Source organism: Pleurodeles waltl, chromosome 1_1 (assembly GCF_031143425.1).
Source record: "Pleurodeles waltl isolate 20211129_DDA chromosome 1_1, aPleWal1.hap1.20221129, whole genome shotgun sequence".
Taxonomy (NCBI): Eukaryota; Metazoa; Chordata; class Amphibia; order Caudata; family Salamandridae; genus Pleurodeles; species Pleurodeles waltl.
Genome location: NC_090436.1, coordinates 284,097,221 through 284,119,011, shown reverse-complemented (window position 1 = coordinate 284,119,011; position 21,791 = coordinate 284,097,221). Strand labels below are relative to the sequence as shown.

The following is a 21,791-nucleotide window of genomic DNA, read 5'->3' as shown; positions in this document are numbered from 1 at the left end:
GCAGAACTCGGGGAGGAATGCGACCTGCCAGCACACCACTCATGGTGTTTTGTACAGCTCAAACACTGTCTGGGGAGACGCCCGGGGAGCTCCTCATGGCGAATCTCTCAATCCCCTGTACTCCACTACTTGGAAACCTGGGGCCTCCTCTGGGGAGTAATATCCGGAATGCACTCACTGTTGAACCACCATATATTTTCCCTCCCCCTCTTGCTCTCACTCAAAACTAAGTGGCAGGCACACCGCCAGACAGAATATGAATTAGAGGACTGGGCAGAATTGATTGAGGAGAGGGACTGCGGAGCTCGAGAGGTTCACTTGAAATTCAGTCTTTTCAAGATGCTACACAATTGGTACTTGACCCCCCAGAAATTGCGCTCTGCAGGGTTGTTGCCTCATGCCTCCTGTTGGCGATACCCCCATACCTTCTGTGATTTGCCTCACATCTTGCATGACTGCCCAGCCATTCAACCTTTCTGGCGATTAGTGGGAGGTACCCTTAGGGAAGTACTACCCCTGCCACCTTCTCTCACCCCCTCTCTCTTAGTGCTGCACGACACCAGGGAATTATACGACCTCTCCCAACCACAACATTTATTACACACAGCACTGGCTACTGCCAGGGTGTGATTCTTCAGGCACTGGCGCTCAGAATATGTCCCCTCTCATGGGGAATGGATCACTGCAATGTATCAGGCTGCCTCCCACGAACGACTCACATATAGTCTCCAGGATAAGATGGATGTGTTCCTCCAGAATAAGATGGATGTGTTCCTCCAGATGTGGGACCCCTTCCTCTCAACATCAGAGGGATGAGTACTTCCCGCTGGTGTCCTGTTCCGAAATGCACTGCAGTGACTCCTTTGTCTGAGAGCCATATACCCACACTCCAGCACAACATCGCCCCTCCCGCTCGGCTTTAGTTGTGTGTAGGCACACATATGCACCTGGGCTTGCCTCCATTCTCCCAAGGGTAGGTTTTCCATGTTTTCCCTCTTCTTCCTTTTCTCCCCCATCCCCTCTGCTATTTTTCTTCCCATTATATCCACTACATTTCCTTCGAACATACCCCCTTGACCCTACCCCCCTCCGCTTCCTCCCAGTTCCCCCACCTCGGTCACTCCTGCTCCCACCTGTATTTTCATTTCCACTTCCACTTGCACTGTCACTCTTCTCTTTTACCTTTACTCTCGCTCTCACTTTCACTCTCACCCTTACTCTCACCATTATTATCACCCCGCTATTGTATTCCTCTCTCTCCTCCTACTGATCACACATATTTGAGCCCTGTGTTGCCCTCTGTTAATTACCTATGACACATACTGTGGTAGATGCAGCCCCTATCCCTCGCTTAGCCTATACCTTCCTCTCCCCAGGTATTTATTTCAGCTGCTCTGCCACCTGATCCCTTCTATTGCCCATCTACACCTCCTTATCTCCCCAACTATATTCTGTGCACCCCATCATTTCTCCCTTTTCCACCCTTATCCTCCCCCCTACATTCCTTACTTTCCCTCTTCTTAGGTTCATAAATCACTCACCCCTCTCCACCGTCCTGGTCCTTTCTTCCGGCTCATGTCTCCCACCCCATGGACCCACAGTATTGCCCCTTTTTCCTTGTACAAGCCACCCAAACGGGATACCCCATGCTCCTTTCTCCACATGCAACCCAGATGACTGATACTGGAATTTAGAGAGGCTTGGGGGAGGGACGATTGGCGGCACTACACCCAGACTCCCATGATTGATACACCCTCTACTGCTTGGACCTGGGTTGGGACACGGGTGGGACTCCACATTGTGATTAGACCACCTATTTAAATTTCAATTGCTACATTGAGTTTAAGATATGTATCAGATTTTGTTTGGCCCTCTTGGATCCCCACGTATGTCAGACTGTCTCTTCCTCTCTGTATATTTGACGCATCCTGCACTGTAATGCTGGAATTCACAATATGTCATATACCCTGTCTCACTCAACGGATTTGTGTAATGTTTAATTGGTTTTGAATAAAGAATTACAACACAAAAAAAAAGTATATTACATACAGCTGCTCAGAGAGTATCCAGTCGCACCAACCAGAAATCCAGAAGACTCCAGTAGGATCACTGATTAAAAAGACAAGGTTTCAGTTGTTTCTTAAAAGCCGATTGACAGGACACAAAAGTGGCAGACTTGCCTCCAATTCTGGTCTTTCCATACTCTAGGGATCACTGCCAAGGCTTTGTTTGTTGATCTCAGATTGCGGTCAGGTTGGTGAAAACAGAATCTTGGTCTTAGGTAATCAGCCCCAAACGCATGAAGGGCAGAGTGTGCCAGCACTAGAGCTTTGAACAGGATCTTTTTCCTGATTACCAACCAATGCACCTCACGCAAATGTGCAGAAATGTGTGCTCTCTCCGGAAGCTGAAAAAGAAGACAAGCAGCAGCATTTTGCACCATCTTTAGTTTGTCCAGAAGATATTCAGGAAGACCAGGTAAAGTGGATTATTGTAGTCAAGCCCTGATGTTATAAGGGCCTGAATAACTGATTTTTTTAGCCAAAAAGGACAAAATGTACAAAATCTTCTCAATTGAGCACAAGAACCCAAAACAGGTGCAACCACCACCTTAGTTTGAGGCTTAAATGATAACTGATCATCAAACTTTACTCCCAAATTCATGACTGTACGACTCTGGGGAAGGAGCATTTTTAGGCCAAAAAGATAGCCAGCAATTGGGAGAAAGATCAGCAAACACCAAGATTTCAATTTTCTCAACACTGCACTTCAACTGATATAAGGTCATCCAATGAAATACCATCATCAGGCACTTCCTGATCAAACTCATGAGGAGGTCGCAGCTCTTCTTACAAAAAGAAACTGTGTATCATCCGCATAGGGAATAACTTTATCACCAAGAGATTCTGCGAATCCAGCAAGAGGAGCCAAATATCTCAATTAAAAAGAAAATCGGACTCAGAGCCGACCCCTGAGGCATCCCCACAGACAGATTCTGCAATTCAGATAAAAAAGGCGGTATCCAGATCGGCTGACTGTAATCTTCCAAGAAATAGGACAACCAATTTTCGTGACAGTTCAGCAGAAACATAATTTTCGCCAGTCATTACAGCAGGTCTCCCTGGGCAACAAGAATGTGCTGTGTTTATTTCAATAATGTGAGGTATTAGTGGGATATTTCCAGCTATCAGCACAGCAGCTCCCTGTAAATTCTAGGAATGTTTAGAGCTGCAGAGTGGACTGGTTACCTGTTATGTTTTTTTCATTCTCCATGTTGTTACTGAGAGTCTCTGTTGCTCACTGAAGAACAAATCACTTTACTTTCAAACTCTTTCAGAAATACTGCTTTCATTTACTTAGCAAGAACTAAACTACAGCTCAATTTGACAGGGAACGGCTAAAGAACGTTTTCTGCTACTTTTTAATACATATTTTTGCATTTCCACAAACATGGATATTTTTTCCTCTGTTAACAGTTTTTAGTTTTTCAGGTTAACTAAATAAGTTATTTATGTATTTAAGGGGCTTTATAGAGGGATGTAGGTCCTCTTTTAGATACTTCAGGTAGCCAGAAGGAAAACAGCACAGAATAAGAATAGGAATCGGCATTTGGTGTCCAATCTGACAGGGACAAATTGGTAAATAACTCAGTCTGATATTCTTAAATCATATTCTGTAGTCTATGTTTGATTCAGTAAAGGTAATTCTGAATGGTTCAATTGTAGCCAAAATACTTCTCTCAATGAAAGCCTTAGAGGAAACTCCAGTGCACAAATTAGTGACAAGTCACACTACCGATGGTGGCAAATAAATCTAGCCAAGGCGTTTCCACTGATCAAAAATTGCCTAGTTTCTCTGCCCTGACATTCAAGGACACTGATAAGTGATTAGTTAGCAGCAAGATGTTCTGCTAGTCCCGCCAAATCAAACAGTTCCTGATTCACACTTACTATGGTTCAAATCTAATTGTAGTACTAAGAATGCTTTAATGTCCAAGTCCTTATAATCTCAATGACCGACTCTGAGTTTTATTCTTTTGAAAGACTGTTAGTTGATGAGATCAGCAGACATCTCCAGTCGGGACGCAAGAAGCTGTCAGTTTCTGTAAATATACAGTGCTGTTTCCAGATTTTACTCTATACAAAGTGGCCCAGCTTCTGGAGGTGTGGCACATTCTAGCTACCTGATTCTAAAGTCTTGGGAGGCTTAAAAAGATATCCGTGGTGGGAACATAGTTCAGAATATTTCAGTAGTAGTTGTGTGACAGGACAAGGGTTTCCACCAACCTGTAGCAGGTTGAAGAAGTATTTGAAAAGGAAGAGAGGGCAGTATATTCACAGCCTTTGTATCTGCATTGACACGTGGAGGAAAAGTGGGTTCAGAATTTAAAAAGAAATCCCTTCTCTACAAGTCAGGTTCCCCAGCTAATTACAAATCTGATTTACAATATTTGTCCAACAGTAACCCATTATTAGCCTTTAAGAGCTGTTCGATCAGTAAGTGCTCAGTTGGCTCCACTTAATAAAATCCAACATAAAAGGCGAGGCATCTCTTAATCTGAGACTCATAAAAAACAGCATTGGTAGGGCTAATCGGTTTCGCTTATGCAAGTTCTATTGGACTTTTCAACGCATTTTTTTTTAAACACTATGGCTTAAAATTGAAAAAAAACAAACAAAAAATGCTTGCCTGGAATTTACTTTAGCTATTACACAGGCATGTTATTTTAGCCTAGGCCTACAGCTTGTGCCCTTTCGCTTCGAGGCATGCATTTTTATTTCTCTATTATTTTAGCAGAAGCCTCATTTCAGTGGAGATGTTTTTATTATTTTATCAGCTTGTCCTTTTCCACAGACTTCTGTTATTCTTTTCTCTGCACGGTATTCTCATTCCGTGCTCTATCCAAAGATGTAAGTGATAAGTTACTAATTATTGCTGGTGCAAATCCTTCATCATGTCCCCGACTCTAATACACAGAACTATACGAGTTGTCACACCAGGGTAATTTTCTCAGAACACCAGATGAGATGTTTATTATAAAACAACTCACTGCCCCCTACACAATAGAGGGGAATTCCAACCAGTTGACATTGTTCCCTCCTTGTCGCCTTTGCAAAGTTCTGCTGAGACCTGACGCAGTATCTCAGTCCATGTGGGAGAATTTGCAGTAGACCAACATACCTCTTCTTTACCTACAATCACAGGTATGGGGAATGAGGTTCTCCCAGGAGGACTCATGGGAAGATTAGAACTTACACTGCCATGCTCTTGTAGATAACCTTAGTAGCGCAGGTAGGGATTTTGGAACCATTGTTGTGACAGTATGGTGGGACTTTTCTTTTGTTTAACTTTCCTAGTCACTGCCTTGCTTTTATTATGTTTTATCATCCTCATAATTGCAATAGATGCTTTTTTTTTACATAGAATTTAGTTGATTCAATAAAACTTAATCAACCTAGTCTTGCTTCTGTTTTGCCTTTGTATGTGTGAGACAATTGTGACAAAGAGAAAGGGGTAAGAACTCTTCCACCACAATTTCCCTGAGAAATCCAGGTGACATGGTAAGGACTGCCACAGATCACCTTTTACTCTTGGATACTGGTGAGGTGCTCCTAGCTGGCTGGAAGGGTTAGGCCGATAGTTGTCACAAAGTGCATGATCAGACTCAGTCCCCCGTACTCGGTGGTGCTGCTGCCCAAAATCCAGCAGTCTTGTTAATAATTGCGAGAGTGTTTACGACACAATGTGATGCGGCCAGTGTTGACCCTGTCAAAGCTTTATTTCTTCTTTAAGTCATGTTGCACATCAGCTCATGCTGCCATGCTAATTTTGTAAAACCAGCGCAGATGGGCAAGCAACATGAGGGAGGTGCGAGAGAGGGAGTTTCAAGCATGAACACCGGGAAAAGGATGAGGGGTTGGGAAAAAGCATGGACAGTAGGAGGGGGTGGGAAAGCAAGCATGCGCAAAGGGAGGAGGGAGCAATGGGAAATTAACTATGGACAGCGGGCAGAGGATGTGGGGTGATAAAGAAATCACTGACAGCAGGAGGAGGGTGGGAGAGAAACCAGAGAGAGCATGAGGAAGACGGTAGGGAAGAAGCACAAAGGAGAAAGCAGCAGCGAGGAGAGGGACACATGTACTCTAGTGCATGCAGAAATAAAGTACCTTGCGAAAAAGGAGCTTGCGGACAGTGGAAGGACACTGGCTGCTGACAGGAAGCTGTGATAGGTCCATGCTCCACGGGTGGGACAAACATAAAGATCCAGGAGGAAGCCAGAGATCAAGAAGAGGAGCGGACCAATAAGAAGCAAGGAAACACGAGTGGCGTTGAAGCCAACCAAGTCCAGGTAATGGTAAGCAATGGGCTGGCTCTAAGCCTGTTTTAAGCTTTTTTATGTTAACAATAGGTTTCACTGACAGCGCATGCACACTGTTGAGGCGAAACCTAATAATAATGCTCTGTACTGCAAGCTATTAAAAATGTAGCTGTTCTCCACAGCTTAAAAGCAACAGTTGCTTCTGATTCGTGGGTGCCAGGACAAATCCAGGAGTATTTGTGTCCTCTATAAGTTTTTTTAAATTAATTCATTCATAACCAGATTCTGTGTCACTGATTGCTAGAATCTGTCTTTTATTCTTGCACAGAAAGCTCTTCTTTATCCACTTGAATATATCATCAAACTAAATAGTAAAGCTGTTTGGAAATACACTAATGTGTGAGGTTACATCATGTTTCCCTTCTTTTGCCTATGTACCCAGCTTTTCATTTACCATTGATTTTAACTTTAATCATGCCATTTATAACACTCTGTTCCTCTTCATGCATCTATTACCAAGAAAGTGCTTTGAAGTGGCCCTCAGAGACCATCTCTGATGATATATAAAAACATGAAAAAGTAATCAATTGTTAAACTCACTGTTAAATGATTATTGTCAATTAGGAAGATTTTTGGGTCCGCTGTGTTAATTTCTGCACTCGCTGTGAGTTCTAACACCTGGAAAGTTGACTGCAATGAGAAAAAAAAATATTACATAACTGGGTAGATATATCATTAAAAGGTTTCTTGCCTATGCCTTTCTTATTTTACTTCTAAACACAGTAACACATATTTCAGTAATATTTGTAACTCCTTATGTCAGTAATTCTCCAAATTAAAAAAATCAAAATTACTGTATTGTGGTTGTATGTATGTAGTGCCTTATACCCCTCGTGAAGTACATTAGTCAACAACAGCTAAAAGGAGTGCTTGGTTTGAAGAGTGTTGATTTGCAGTCTAGTTTGATTTTGTGAGTGACTGACCACAGTGGCACTCTTATCCTGTCATCAGTAGCTGTGCTTAATTGTGTAGAAGAACAAAGAGAACTATAACATATGCATCTTACATTGTTTTATTGTAGTGCTTAGTTACAAATGTGGGAAATGTTTTGGTCTTATGATTAATAGTGGAATGCTCTTCTCCGGCAACTGCAATTCAGTGTGGTCTTCATTAATAGTCTTGAGAGGAGATAGGTGTCACTTATTGGGTGAGTTTTAGTATCTGAGGAGCAACCCACAGGTATTCATGTGTCATAGGCGGTTCAGGTGCACTATAGATTCCCCCCCCTACTCCCTTCTCCTGGTGAGATAGGGTGTGACACATCCATAGGGAATGGTTACTAAATGTCAATTTAAAAGGCCTCAAGAGACGACCTAGCACCAAAGGAGAAACCGATTGGCATGTACAGGATGTAGGCAGCCAGTGTAAATACTAAGTGGAGTCCACTTGGAGCAAGAGGAGAGTGTCACACAGGTATGCACGGTATAGAGATAGCCAAGAAAGTTCTTTTGAGCCCTCTTCAAAGATCAACAGAACTGCTATCCACAGTAATGCACTGGTTACAGGCAGTCAGGTTAACACCCAGAAACATGCACAGGCTATAGGTAGCCATGGCCCTGAGGTCACTCAGAGTCCCATAGACAATTGAAACCTAGAGAAACATCAAAGGAGTTAGGGAAACAAATGCGTAAATCACAAATTGAGGAGACTATGGCCCATTACCCAGTTCATGAGGTACATTCAGGCCTTTATCTATCAGTAACAACAGTGTTAGGCAGATTTGAGGGGTCCTATAGACCCTTGTGGACAGTCTACAGATTTTACAGTGGTGGCAGAGGCCTATTTTGCCTATTTAGAGATCTCCTCTTGCCTTGCAGGCATTTCCATGCTGTGAAGGGAGCCACAGGCACCATGTTTTTTGTATTGTGAAACTCCTGCATGTGGGGTCCATTCTGCATTTTCCTGACCTAGGACATGACCAGTAAAAATGAGAGATGGTTATGTCACTCTCAATAGAACCACAACCTTAACAGTAATGTCAGCAGGTCAAACATTTACTCTAGCAGAGCCAGCCGATGCTCTGCTGGTGTAAACTCGAATTTTCTCCTGACTAGTAGATCCTGGAAACCTTGATTTTGGGGGTGCTCCTGCTTTGACCTAAACAAGGTCCATAGTACTTGCCTTATAAGGTTAATTAGCCATGGCGTCCGCCTATATATGACAGAGGATTGTTCTGCAGGAAAGCCCTGGCTTCTGACAGCCTTGGCAAATGATATATTGAGTCCATCAAGAGGCAACAGGGGAACACGCCCCAGGCATGCACTGGTTACAGGCAGTTGTGCTGAATGCTGTAAAAAGTCCACCCCTTAGCAATAGATGAGTGACACACAGGCATGAACTGGTTAAAGGCAGCCATGGTTAATGATCTGTTGAGTCTACCCAGGTGTCACAGAGAAGCAACTCACAGCACTAGTTACAGATAGCCATGTTCCATGAGCTATAAATTCCACCCAGCGTAGAACTTGTTGAACCAAAATATCAGATATATGGTGCCTTTGGGAGTAATGTTGGTGGGTGGGTGATTCTGTGGAAAGAATATCATTATTTAGTTAGGGGAGGTGAGCAATGGCAGATGTTTAGGGAAGGGAAATTCTAGAACCAGAAGCTCTGGTCAAGGGCGCTTCTTGGCTATAACAAGCCCAAACAAGGAAGAAACCCTTATCCTCTCTACTGTTTACACGGATTCCTAGGCTGATGCTCTGAAAGTAGGAGTTAAGTAGTATTATTGTAAAATTAGAGGACTGCCGAAGGGGCTGATCAAATGACTATTATTAAGCCTTTTAGCTTAGGTGAGGACTGGTCTAAGCTTAAAAGGCAGATGGCCGGTGAAAGGTCAAGAAGTTATCTGGAAAAATTCAAAATGCGGTTTTACAAACCAAACAACATTTTTTCTGAGGGAGAAGCCCTATGATATGTAGTTCATTGCATGTACACTACCGGGAGATATTATGGCATACAATGGTATTCAGAGTGTCAAAAGCTCAGAGGTAAACAGTAATCATTATTAAAGACTGCCACCAACTTCACAATGTCTCTGGCAATACAATGTTAGATTGGAACCATTTCCCTATGCAGTTGATTTTGTCCTGAAAATGAAAGGTGGTGGAGAATAGGAGGCAGTAGAGAAAAAGAAATGTGTGAGGGGATGATTAATCAATAGAATTACAGACCACTGCCTTTGCAGTGTTTTTAGATACAGTATATATGCCTTTTGTGAACTCTGATATAAATTGGTGTCTATTGGTAAATATTCATATGAATCTTCTTAATGTTTTGTGTACTTCAATGATCTTACTTTGATTTTAGAGCTGGAACCAAAAGCCTGGTATCCGAGTGCTCAATTCATCCCTTAAGTGTGGAAACTGAGAAGAAGTTATGGGCTGAAGCTGTGCCCAAGTGAATTAGGATCATTAGACTGGAGATTTTAGATGGTGGACCATTTGGATATAGAAAGATGGTGGTTCATATGGATATTGAAGGTGGCTACAAATTCAATCTAGTATTCCAGAATAAGGAGGCTAAGATTAACATAATGTTGCGTTGAAATCAGCAGTCATGTGCAAACTCCATAAAATAGAGCAGCACCCTATTACTATGACCACATGCTAATAATGTCATCAGCCATTAACAGCTAACAATGCCGTGCATGTGTGAGGCTAAACATGATTTAGTAGTTTACTACAGCCGAAAGGTGAATGAGCAGACTCTTGTTTGAAATTTGTACTCGAGGCACACCCTTCAGCACAAGTATCTGGGTGCAGACTTTCACTTAAGTCTAAATTACAGAATATGTATTTGTTTCTCAGATGTTACACATACTACATTATGAAAAATCATACCTTTTTTGTGTGCCCGTTGTGTTGTGGTGGTGTTCATTCGTAACTAGGATTCTATGCAAAGCCAGGTCGTACTACATTAGATTGCTCCAGAGTCCAAGCTCATTATTAAATGTGAGCCAGGAGGCAGTAAGTTATCTAGAAGTATATGTTGGAATTCAGATAATGATAATGAACCAAGAGGCCTGTAATATATTGCTATTTTAGTAATATGTTGGAAAGTAGTGGGGAGCTTGCATAGAAACCTCTCCAGCTGATCTCATATTGTGTGTTATCTTGGGGCAAAGGACGAATATGAAGTAAGCTTTAAATGTAATCAACCCTTCACAGGCAAATATCAGTAATGCCTCTTCGATTAGTGCTGGCCCTTAAGCACTTTAAGCTACTTGCCTATGTCTGGTAACACAACTTCCTTGCCTTCTCTCAACGTTTCTAAGGGGCTATGGTGACCACCTCACTCCAGGTCATGATGGACACTATCTACAGTGCTGAATATTTCAACTACAACTCATTGATTGCAGGTGTGTTAGTCTAATTCGTTCAACAGAAACAAAGCGAAACTACAACACCCCGAAAGCATTGGGTTAGCACACAAAGGTTCAGACTAGAAACAGTGTCCGTAGCGGCCTGTAGGGAAGTGGTCACCTTATAAGGTACTGCTTTAACACTTTAGTATTTTTCTCTGTGTGCTTCTGTTTATTTTACAAAATGCCTATTCAAATCGGGTATCTGCAAAACATGCTTATGTGATAGTGGAAAGCACATCCAATTACACAGTTATGAGCCCACTGGTTGGACAAAAGAGTCCAGATATTTGATTGCTAATTCAAGTGACACTGACACAAACAGAACCACTTTTATAATTAGAATTTACTTACATATGAAACCTTCATAATTCACAAGTGTATTGCCAATTACAATTTAACAAAATTACTTCATAATTAACAAACACACAGTGTTCTAGTTCTCCTTTTTAATGTGGCACTGAAAATGTAACAGACATAAAGAATTCAAGGTCAGACTTACAGCTGCAAATGTACCCTTCCAGATCCTGGTAGACACATTAATAAAATAATCGCCCTTGAGCTGCAAGTCTGTCAGTGAACATTTCACTTCTTGGCATTTAACTGTTTCACAGTTCTATTAGGAGAGAAAAATATACTTTTTAGTATGTTAGAAACATCAATTTAGAATGAACATCTAATCTAGAAAACAATATGACGACATGTCATTTCACATTTGCTACCTACCAATATCGGAAAATGTACGGGTTATTCTTAAAACCATAAAAGTGCAATACGTATAACACAGTGTTATTAATCACTAGTATTAAACACCTAAAAACGATGTGTTAATAACTCAACACACTCAAATGCTAAAATACAACAAATAAACAGTCTTATTACGAACCAATACCTCCAAGACTGTTCCTTATATGTAAAACCTAAAGAAAGTGACAACAGAGTTACAGATCTCATTTGTGTGTCCAGGAATATTAAGCCAGGTCTACATTGAATAAATTAATTTTTTTGCATTAATGACACAATAAAATGTGTACAGGCTTGTCCTAATATTTACAAAAGAATAGAAAGTGCAAAGTGTTTTGTCCGACAGGTCGACATGGAAACATTTGACAAATAACTGGACCAGTCATTTCCCTTGGCAAAGTCACCAGGCGAAACACAGAATTACATCTAAATCTTGTGAGAACAAACTTGTGATTGATGTTAGTAACATACTATAAGAAAGGTGGTAACCCATCTTTAATGAACAGCGAAGTATATGCCCTAACCCTGGGCTTGTCACATTCTTTATGGTATCTTTATTCCTCTAACCAGAACGTTAGAAAAAGCTTGAGCTCTTTGTTGTAAATTGCAATGACGACTCCGGAATTCTGGTCTGCTCAATTGGTCACATTGGCACTTAAAATAATTTAACAGTTAAATAGCTAGAGCAAAGGTTAATTTGAAACAGTCACTATCAGTCTGTTAAAAATGGCCTTTTCCTGTGTCCAAAGCCTGTGCCATTATAGTGGAGGACGAATCGCAATACGATCTTCCAGGAAGGGCAAACCCACACGAGTAACTAGTATAGCTCTTCGGTACTTCAAGCACCCACGTAAAACAGCTGTACGATTATAGCATAAACATACCCCCATACACCTATCTCGTTCGTCACTATTGCAGCACAATTTGCCCGAAAAATTAGGCTCATTTCTTTCAGGTGCTTTTCCCCTAATTTAGGTGCAAATCTGAAAAGTCCTTCAACAGATTTGTCAAACTGATGCTTTCTTACCTGGAGAGACTGTTTCCAGGACCCACCCACATCAAGGCCCATATTTATACTTTTTGACGCTAAACTGCGCTAACGCAGTTTAGCGTCAAAAAGTTTTGCGCCGTCTAACGCCATTCTGAAGCGCCAAGCGGGCGCCGTATTTATGGAATGGCGTTAGACGGCGCAATCAGACCGGCGCTGCCTGGTTTGCGTGGGAAAAAAACACGTAGACCAGACAGCGCCGGCGTAGGGGGAAAATGGCGCATGGGCGTCTTAAAATGGGGCAAGTCAGGTTACGTCGAAAAAATCGTCTTAACCCGACTTGCGCCATTTTTTAACGACGCCCATCCCCCATCAACATGACTCCTATCATTGTAAAGATAGGAGTCATGCCCCCTTGCCCAATGGCCATGCCCAGGGGACTTCTGTCCCCTGGGCATGGTCATTGGGCATAGTGGCATGTAGGGGGGCACAAATAAGGCCCCCCTATGCCACCAAAATAAAATATAAAAAATAAAAAATTATACTTACCTGAACTTACCTGAATGTCCCTGGGGTGGGTCCCTCCATCCTTGGGGGTCCTCCTGGGGTGGGCAAGGGTGGCAGGGGGGGTCCCTGGGGGCATGGGAGGGCACCTGTGGGCTCATTTTGAGCCCACAGGCCCCTTAACGCCTGCCCTGAGCAGGCGTTAAAAAGTGGCGCAAATGCGCCGTTTTTAGCCACGCCAACTCCCGGGCGTCTCTTTTGCCCGGGAGTATAAATACCACGTAAAGGCCTGGGAGTCATTTTTTAGACGGGAACGCCTCCCTTGCATATCATTAACGCAAGGAAGGGGTTCACGCTAAAAAATGACGCACATTCCGGGAACTTTGGCGCTATTCGCCTCTAACGCCATAGTATAAATATGGCGTTAGTTGGCGTTAGTTTTGCGTCGAAATTGCGTCAAAAAAAACGACGCAATTTCGGCGCAAACCGAGTATAAATATGGCCCCAAATACGGCCTCATAATAGGAGAAATGGTCTACTTATTGTAAATGGGCATCCATAATCCTAAATGAGGAAAACTTACTCGTGTTATACACGCATTTCATTACAAAAGACTTCCCTAAATGCACTTTAAGGTTATGTTTGGTCATAAAATCTGTGAACGCGATCCGGAAAGATTCTATTCTATTTGGGGTTTTGGACAGTAACACTGCATCCTTGGCATACAGGAGGGGCGGCATTGGACGATGACAGTTTGCTACACTGCTCTCCACGTAGGTTCATTAACATTCTAGGTCTGTTCTATGTTGACTCATTCTACCATGTGAGGTGCACTTTATATAGGTCAAAAAGAAATAGATAATGAACATGAAGTCTGCTTTTGTCTCACTGCAACGCCAGTCTTCAGCTGTCTTTGTTTACTTACACACTCCACAGGTGCATGCTGAACATTTGTTTGTGAGCAAAATATGTAAACATTTTAACAGAGAGATCTGAGACGAGCTAGAATTATCCACTTAATTTAATGTTCTAGCTAAGAAATTGGAATTCACTAATATACATATTGTAAACTCAATCCTGCTATGAACTTTTGAGGCTTCTTCCCCTTACTCACCAGTTACACCAAACTGTCAAGTATTACCTGGAATGTAACAGTTGTGCAGCCGTTCATACCAGTGGTATGGGGCTGCAGCCAGGGAGGTAGGGTAGGAAGCTTTTCAACTTGATGTGCTTGGTTGATCATGTGTATATTGACAGTGTGACTTACGTATGACATATTGGGTACTGAGATAAAGCTGTAGAGGTGATCAAATCATAGTGCTGCCTATTTGTAGAAATGCTTACATGCCTTAGGGATGTAGACATCACTAAGTTACATTTAACGACACTAGACTAAACCCTTTAATATGTCTTGGTCTCTATAACTGGATTGTTCAGCATTATCTTGTATGATGAGCCTATGCTATGCCATGGTCATGGTTGAGTGACATGGTCACATTCAAGGGAACAGCTAGGTCTTTACTGCCTTTTTGAAGTCCTGGTGGTTGTGCACCTTTCTAATTGTTGCTGGGAGAGAGACTGTCAAATCAGCAAGGGATGGAGCTCTAAAACAGGTTATCTGAATCTGGGAATGGTTAGATTTGGGACCGGTCTAGATCTAGATTGCATGGTGAGCTGTATATGTGAAGTTTGTGCTGTAGGAAGATAGGTCGATTTGCTATTCCATGGTGGTGGAGAGCAGGACATTCAGCATGACTTGTGGAGGACCGGGTCAGCAGAGGAACCAGCAGTACTGCTTGCTTTTATGAACTCTTTCTACCGTGGCCATTCCATGGTCTCATTAAGGTGGTTGGCAAAGTGTGCGCTTGAGGAAGGTTCATTTGGAGGTTCATGGCTTGGTGCCGTTACTGATGAGAGGTTAATTTTCTTTTAAGGTAATTCATCTGAGAGGATTTTGCAGCAAGAGTATTTGGAGCTGTACACCTTCCAAGCCATAATGTAGGTACGAGGTTAGAGTGGAGGCACTGGTTTTGAGATAGATTGGGTTTATCAAACCACGTTTAGGGCCATATTTATACTCTGGTTGCGCCGAATTTGCGTCGTTTTTTTCGACGCAAATTCGACGCAGAACTAACGCCAACTAACGCCATATTTATACTCTGGCGTTAGACGCTTCGGGCGCCAAAGTGCCCGGAGTGTGCGTCATTTTTTAGCGTGAACCCCTTCCTTGCGTTAATGATATGCAAGGGAGGCGTTCCCGTCTTAAAAAATGACTCCCAGGCCTTTACGTGGTATTTATACTCCCGGGCAAAAGAGACGCCCGGGAGTGGGCGTGGCCAAAAACGGCGCATTTGCGCCGCTTTTTAACGCCTGGGTCAGGGATGGCGTTAAGGGACAAGTGGGCTCAAAATGAGCCCAGAGTGCCCTCCCCTGCCCCCAGGGACCCCCCCTGCCACCCTTGCCCACCCCAGGAGGACACCCAAGGACGGAGGGACCCATCCCATGGACATTAAGGTAAGTTCAGGTAAGTATTTTATTTTTTATTTTTTGTGGCATAGGGGGGCCTGATTTGTGCCCCCCTACATGCCACTATGCCCAATGACCATGCCCAGGGGACATAAGTCCCCTGGGCATGGCCATTGGGCAAGGGGGCATGACTCCTATCTTTACAATGATAGGAGTCATGTTGATGGGGGATGGGCGTCGAAAAAAAATGGCGCAAGTCGGGTTACGACGATTTTTTCGACGTAACCTGACTTGCCCCATTTTAAGACGCACATACGCCATTTTCCCCCTACGCCGGCGCTGTCTGGTGTACGTGGTTTTTTTCCACGCAAACCAGGCAGCGCCGGTCTGCTTGCGCCGGCTAACGCCATTCCATAAATACGGCGCCCGCATGTCGCTTCAGAATGGCGTTAGACGGCGCAAAATTTTTTGACGCTAAACTGCGTTAGCGCAGTTTAGCGTCAAAAAGTATAAATATGGGCCTTAGTTCACCCAGATGCATAGGTTACAGAGGTCGACGGTAATGTCAGTGATGGAGTGAAGATAGTTTAATGAGAAGACTCTGTTGAGCTGGCATTTGTAAACGAGCAGAAATGATGAGGAGATTTTAGGATAAAGTGAGCACGAGATAAGTAAGCGTAGACAAATAAGCCATTTATTTTTCTTCCTCCCAGTATTTTTCTTTTTATAGGATTGGATTTACTGGCATATTTCTACTTTGTAAACTAGAAAGCTGCTAAATATCACATAATATATGTGCTTAGACAACAGAACATGACAAGTCTGACCTCAAGTGGCTTGTTTGACTTTTAGTTAAACTACAGTCTTTGTAAGCACTGCATTAGGGATATAAAACTTCATATTTCTTGTGGGCTGCAGTATGTGTTTTGCACCACTCACATGAAAGCTTCAGCAAGCACATGCCAAAATCAATCTTTCTCTTAAAGGCCTGTTTCTAACATTACTTAATCTGAGTGTAAAATTTAGTCTGCCATGTCGCTGTAGTAACAGAATTCAAGATGGCTTTCTTTCTGCAAAAACATTAATTTAATATCAAGCAAACGTGGTTTAGAAAAAAAGTTTTGAAATCCATCTTCAATATTTTATGAGTTATTATAATTAATTAATTGGTGTCCTTGAAGTTTAGTTTACAATTTTTAAATGTCACTAAGATTACTTCTAGAAGAGTTGAAATCTCTGTCTGAGCCATGGCAGTCCCAAACGTGTCCCTGCAAGGCTCTGTGGTCTTGCAGTATTTGTAATTTGATTTCCCAAGTACAGAGCTGATCTACATCAGGATGTTCCTAGAGAACAAAGGGCTATCTGGGACAGCTAAAAGGCTAGAAGATTTGTCTCCAGAATGTAGAGAGATGCAATGGTGGGAACATCAACCAACCATTGGCTGTGAATGGGAGGGGACACAAGATGACTGCAAATTGACACTTAAAACACAGGAAGGCACTCTGAAAGTTGACATGTTTATGTGAAATGTTCATACATGTTACGATGTTCTCCATTACTACATGAGGTGTCAGACGAACATGACAAATTTGAGTTAGTTTCTAACTGGTGGAAAATGGAGGAAATGCATTTTAAGAGGCAAGTCCAAGGGGACGCTAACTGAGCTGCAGCAGCTACAACAATATTTTAACAACCTGGAAAACTCATTGAATAGGGCTCTTTGTGGTTGTTTTAGCCAACGGTTTGGAAGGGGCTAGGATTGGAACTTAGGCTAAAGGTCCTCCACCAACCAGCCCTGAGTTCATACTGGTTCCTGGAGCTCCCAGAACCTGCAACTCAGCACAATACTGGATTAGAAATGATCAAGAAAAAGAATGCAGGGTTAGCGTCTATCTCTTTACTGCTTCTGCAGCTTGTATCTTCCAGGTGAGCTCTGGAAAGTTTGAGAGCTATAAGGGGAATAACTTGTGCAATTTCTGCCAAAAGTGGATCTGCTCATTTGGTTATGGCCCTGTAGCAGAGAGGAAGAGCAATCTCCCCATTGATCCAGTGCGCTGGGTCCTCCAGAGGAAGTCCTGAGAGTCTAAAAACATTTGTGTACCAGTGTGCACGGATACTCTGCCCTCTTCAGCACTCCCTATCTGTTCAGTGTATTAGTAGCCGTAGTGCCTCCAACACTGTTATATTGGATTTTGCCCCCATTTTTTCCTACAGGGAATTTCCACAAATCTTTAAATAGTCATTAACAATAAGGGTAGTATTCCTAAATTAAACCTGCTTTTTGTCCCTTTACTACTCCATTAGCTAATCGGATGGGGGCTTATACATCACTCTTCCCCAGATAATAACCCAGAAGGATTCATGATCTGCTGTTGAGGAGTCCACATGGCTGGTAATCATGATGAAGGTCTAAAGACAATTGTGTCCCTTCTGCTGGAATTCTGACAGCTTCTTTTTCTGGTCAGGATTACATAGCATAGGTGCTTTTGTGAAGAACAGAGGCTACAGATTCTCCTATTCAGATCTCTCAATGAAGGGAAGGTTCACGCCTGAATCCATGATTAGATTGTGAATTTTCAGACAGTTCCTGGTGCAAGCATTGCTAATCATGTAGATCTGATGAGGTGGGGTAGTTTGGTAGCAGAGGATTCTTATTATTGTGAAGGGTATTTGAGAAAGGACGTAATTAGGGATGAACGAGAGAGGTAACTGTCAGACCTGACAAAGATCCTGAGATATTTTACAATGTTAGGCGAAGAAGTTTTTGTGTGTGGAGGATTAGTGTAGAAGAGTGAAGACTGGTTGAATGGGTTGGGAAGGGAAAGGAGAAGAGAGAGGATGTGTGTAAGAAATGCAATGGGTTCACAGTGGTCAGAGGCATGTGGGTTGCTATGAAGGGGGTCTCTGTATTCCCGGTCAGCGCTATCATGAAATAGCATAAGTGAGGAAAGATAAGTTTGGGGGGCAATAAGTAGGGTGATTCAAAGATAGCGACAGGTTACTTTTGTGATAGAGATAGAGCTGTCAAATGGGAAAAAGCAGCAGATAGAGGGTTATTAGTGATGAGTGGGACAGGGATTGCTTGTGAGTGAGGAGGAGTGGAATCAGAGGAGGTGACACAATAGGTAGAAGATATATATGGAGGGGGAGGCATTAATGGTATGAGAGAAGCTAGGTGAGCTTGCACTTGAGATTTATGATTTATTTGAAAGTTTGGTAGGGGGATTAAAGGGAGATTGCTCTATTTGCTATTTGACAGAAGTGGTTGAAGCAACAGTGATGAACAGAGCCTGTGGTAGATGCAGGTTGTGAAAACAACCATAATTAAAAAATAGTCTTTAGTGTCTCTGCACTAACACTGTTGCTACATTGACCCATATGTATTAGTTTTCTACTGCATTTCTATTGTCTATGTAATTCTAATCTTTCCAGCCATCTATTATAGGGATCTTCTGGTGCCCACAGGCAAACCTTGTGCAAGTACTCAATGGGCTCATGACTGATGCCTTTCAAGAATAAGTATGACATGTTGCCCTGGCCAGGCTAGCATTTGGAAATACATTTCCTGCCAACATGATAAGGAAGAAAACACATTTTGATCTCCAGCTTGGAAATTTTGATTTAAAGTTCAGTGGTTACTGAAAATCATCTGATTTCTGGAAGAAATTCTAAATATGGACTAGAAACCTCTGGGTACATTTCTTCCATCACAAGGATAATATTATGGATGTATTTGTGATGGATTCTACTGCACATGTACAGTTTTTGTCAGGAATGTACACCAGAAATAGGAGGATTTTCATTTACCACCAAATTCTGCATCCGGCTCACAATATAAAGGCAAAAATGGGACAGGGAAAACCATTCATTAGCACCCAGTTAGTTTAAACCGTTCGGTATCATGGTTCCACTCTTGTAAACATACATCTCTGACAACTTGCAAAATGATAGCATGGAGCTTGTCAATATAATACGTTCAACTATTTTTCTATATATAGTACACATTTTATCAATTACCACATTTATATGTCTCCAGAACGTTTTCTTGTCATATGCAGGTGCACCAAACTGTATGTATCAATTATTGCTCTTATCATAACAATTACAATACCGTCAGATCAGAAGAAATGTTACAACATATGTTATAACAATATTCTCTTTGGAAATAAAATACATTTTAGGTCATAAAGTGTTTAACCGATTAACAAAAGATACTAACAATTTTTTTCAATCACAATTGCACCTACCATTTCCTTTACATCTCTGAAGTTCTCCTTGTGAAAAGAGGCAGAATATTGTTCTTTTCCTATTTTTAGTGGGTCTGGGTTTAGTTCACAGGCGATATTGCTGAACTAAAGAAAGTACACAAAGAAAGGTTAACTCACAAGGTATCTCAAAGGAGAGAGGTTTAAAAAAAGAATCACTAAGAGGGGTCATTTAGTTTTCCAGAGTGAGGAAACCACCATGAATTGGTAGGTCACCAGTCCCACCAAACTTACTGCCCTCCCCGCACCATACAATTGTGGATCGGTACTGTAGGAAGCCTACTGGTGGAGCATTTTCGTGCTCTGCTTGTGGAAACATTCAACCTAACAGCCTGTCCTCCACTGATCTGCAAATCACAGTGAAAGTGGTGATGAACATTTAGGGCACTGTGACTGTCACTAGATCTTGCTGATGACCACAATTAATGAAATGGTGGTCCCTAGTAGGGCAAACAAAGTGTGACTTAATCATGCAGGGGGTATTCTTTGTGCACCAGGGCTATTGTTTCCGACTTGTTCAAAAAAGCTCCTCTTTTTAAGATTTTGAGCCTGATTTTTAGCAGATGGGTACTCCATTACAAATGTGTCAAATATCCCATCTACCATATTACAAGTGCCATTGACTGTAATGCATTTGTAATAAGGTGGACAGGGCATCTGCCATGTTTTTGATGGAGTAATGCAACTGTCAAAGTTTAAATCAAGGCCTTTGATGACAAACAAAACATTTTGCAGGTGGGGCAACAGTATATGGCACTACTCAGCTTCACCTTCAGAGCAAATGCAGATCCAAGATCCCTAGAAGACAAACATTGATCTGGAAATATTTCCAGCTGTGCCCTGCTGAGCTTGAGGAATGGTGGACCACCTTCAAGGGTATAAATGACACTGTAACTGGTTCCTAGAGTCTTCCACTATTAACAAGCACAAAACTATGACATTAGCGGTTTTACACTGAGGGCCTTACAAACATTACTGCATTTACCATGATGCAATGGGGCTGACTGCATGCTGGAGTGTGAGGCAGGGTGCTCCCATCTCTTTCCTGTATAGAAGGCTACCTTGAGCCAACGAGCTGACGAGCTCTGGTTGAAGCACCTGTGTGCCAGTTGTCTGGTACACAAACCTGAGAGGACTTTTGGCAGCATTTCCCGCAACCCCACAGACAAAGCTGCTCTCTGCTGATGAAGGGCTTACCCAGAAACACTTGTCCAGAGATTTACAGCACTTGCTGCACCTACTAAGGTGAAAGACTTTAGTTTACTTTATGAATATAAAACAAACTTGTACTGCATTTACCATGATGCACTGGGGCTGACTGCATGGTGGAGTATGAGGCAGGGTGCTCCCTTTCTGGTTTTTCTGTTTAAGAAGACTCCCTCGAGCCAATGAGCTGACGAGCTCTGGTTGACGCACCTGCATGCCAGTGAGTAGTACACAAACCTGAGAGGATTTTTGGCAGAATTTCCAGCAACCCCACAGACAAAGCTGCTCTCTGCTGATGAAGGGCTTGCCCAGAAACACGTGTCCAGAGATTTACAGCACTTGCTGCACTCTAAGGTGAAAGACTTTAGTTTACTTTATGGATACAAAATGCACTTGTACTGCATTTACCATGATGCACTGGGGATGACTGCATGCTGAAGTGTGAGGCAGGGTGCTCCATTTCTGGTTTTTATGCTTAAGAAGGCTCCCTTGAGCCAACGAGCTGGAGAGCTCTGGTTGAAGCACCTGCGTGCCAGTGAGTGGTACAGAAACCTGAGAGGACTTTTGGCAGCATTTCCAGCAACCCCACAGACAAAGCTGCTCTCTGCTGATGAAGGGCTAAACCCAGAAACACGTGTCCAGAGATATACAGCACAAGCTGCACCCACTAAGGTGAAAAACTACAGACTACTTTATGGAGTAAAAACAAATTTGTACTGCATTACCCGTGATGCAATGGGGCTGACTGCATGCTGGAGTGTGAGGCAGGGTGCACCCATCTGTTTCCTGTTTAAGAAGGCTCCCTTGAGACAGTGAGTTGATGAGCTCTGGTTAAATCACCTGCCTGCCAGTGAGTGGTACAGAAACCTGAGAGGACGT

The 21,791-nt window shown here is 42.5% G+C and overlaps 1 protein-coding gene across 1 annotated transcript in view; it reads right to left on the bottom strand.

Annotated features, from left to right (window-relative positions):
• The window catches only part of ITGA2 (integrin subunit alpha 2), a 475,911-nt gene that overhangs the window by 20,895 nt on the left and 433,225 nt on the right, over positions 1 to 21,791 (bottom strand). Inside the window, exons 26-28 of the mRNA XM_069221707.1 lie at positions 19,689 to 19,793; positions 11,242 to 11,355; positions 6,920 to 7,009 (exon numbers count right to left, since the gene is read on the bottom strand). Of these exons, the coding sequence (XP_069077808.1) occupies positions 6,920 to 7,009; positions 11,242 to 11,355; positions 19,689 to 19,793 (309 nt within the window). The remainder of the gene's footprint in view (positions 1 to 6,919; positions 7,010 to 11,241; positions 11,356 to 19,688; positions 19,794 to 21,791) is intronic.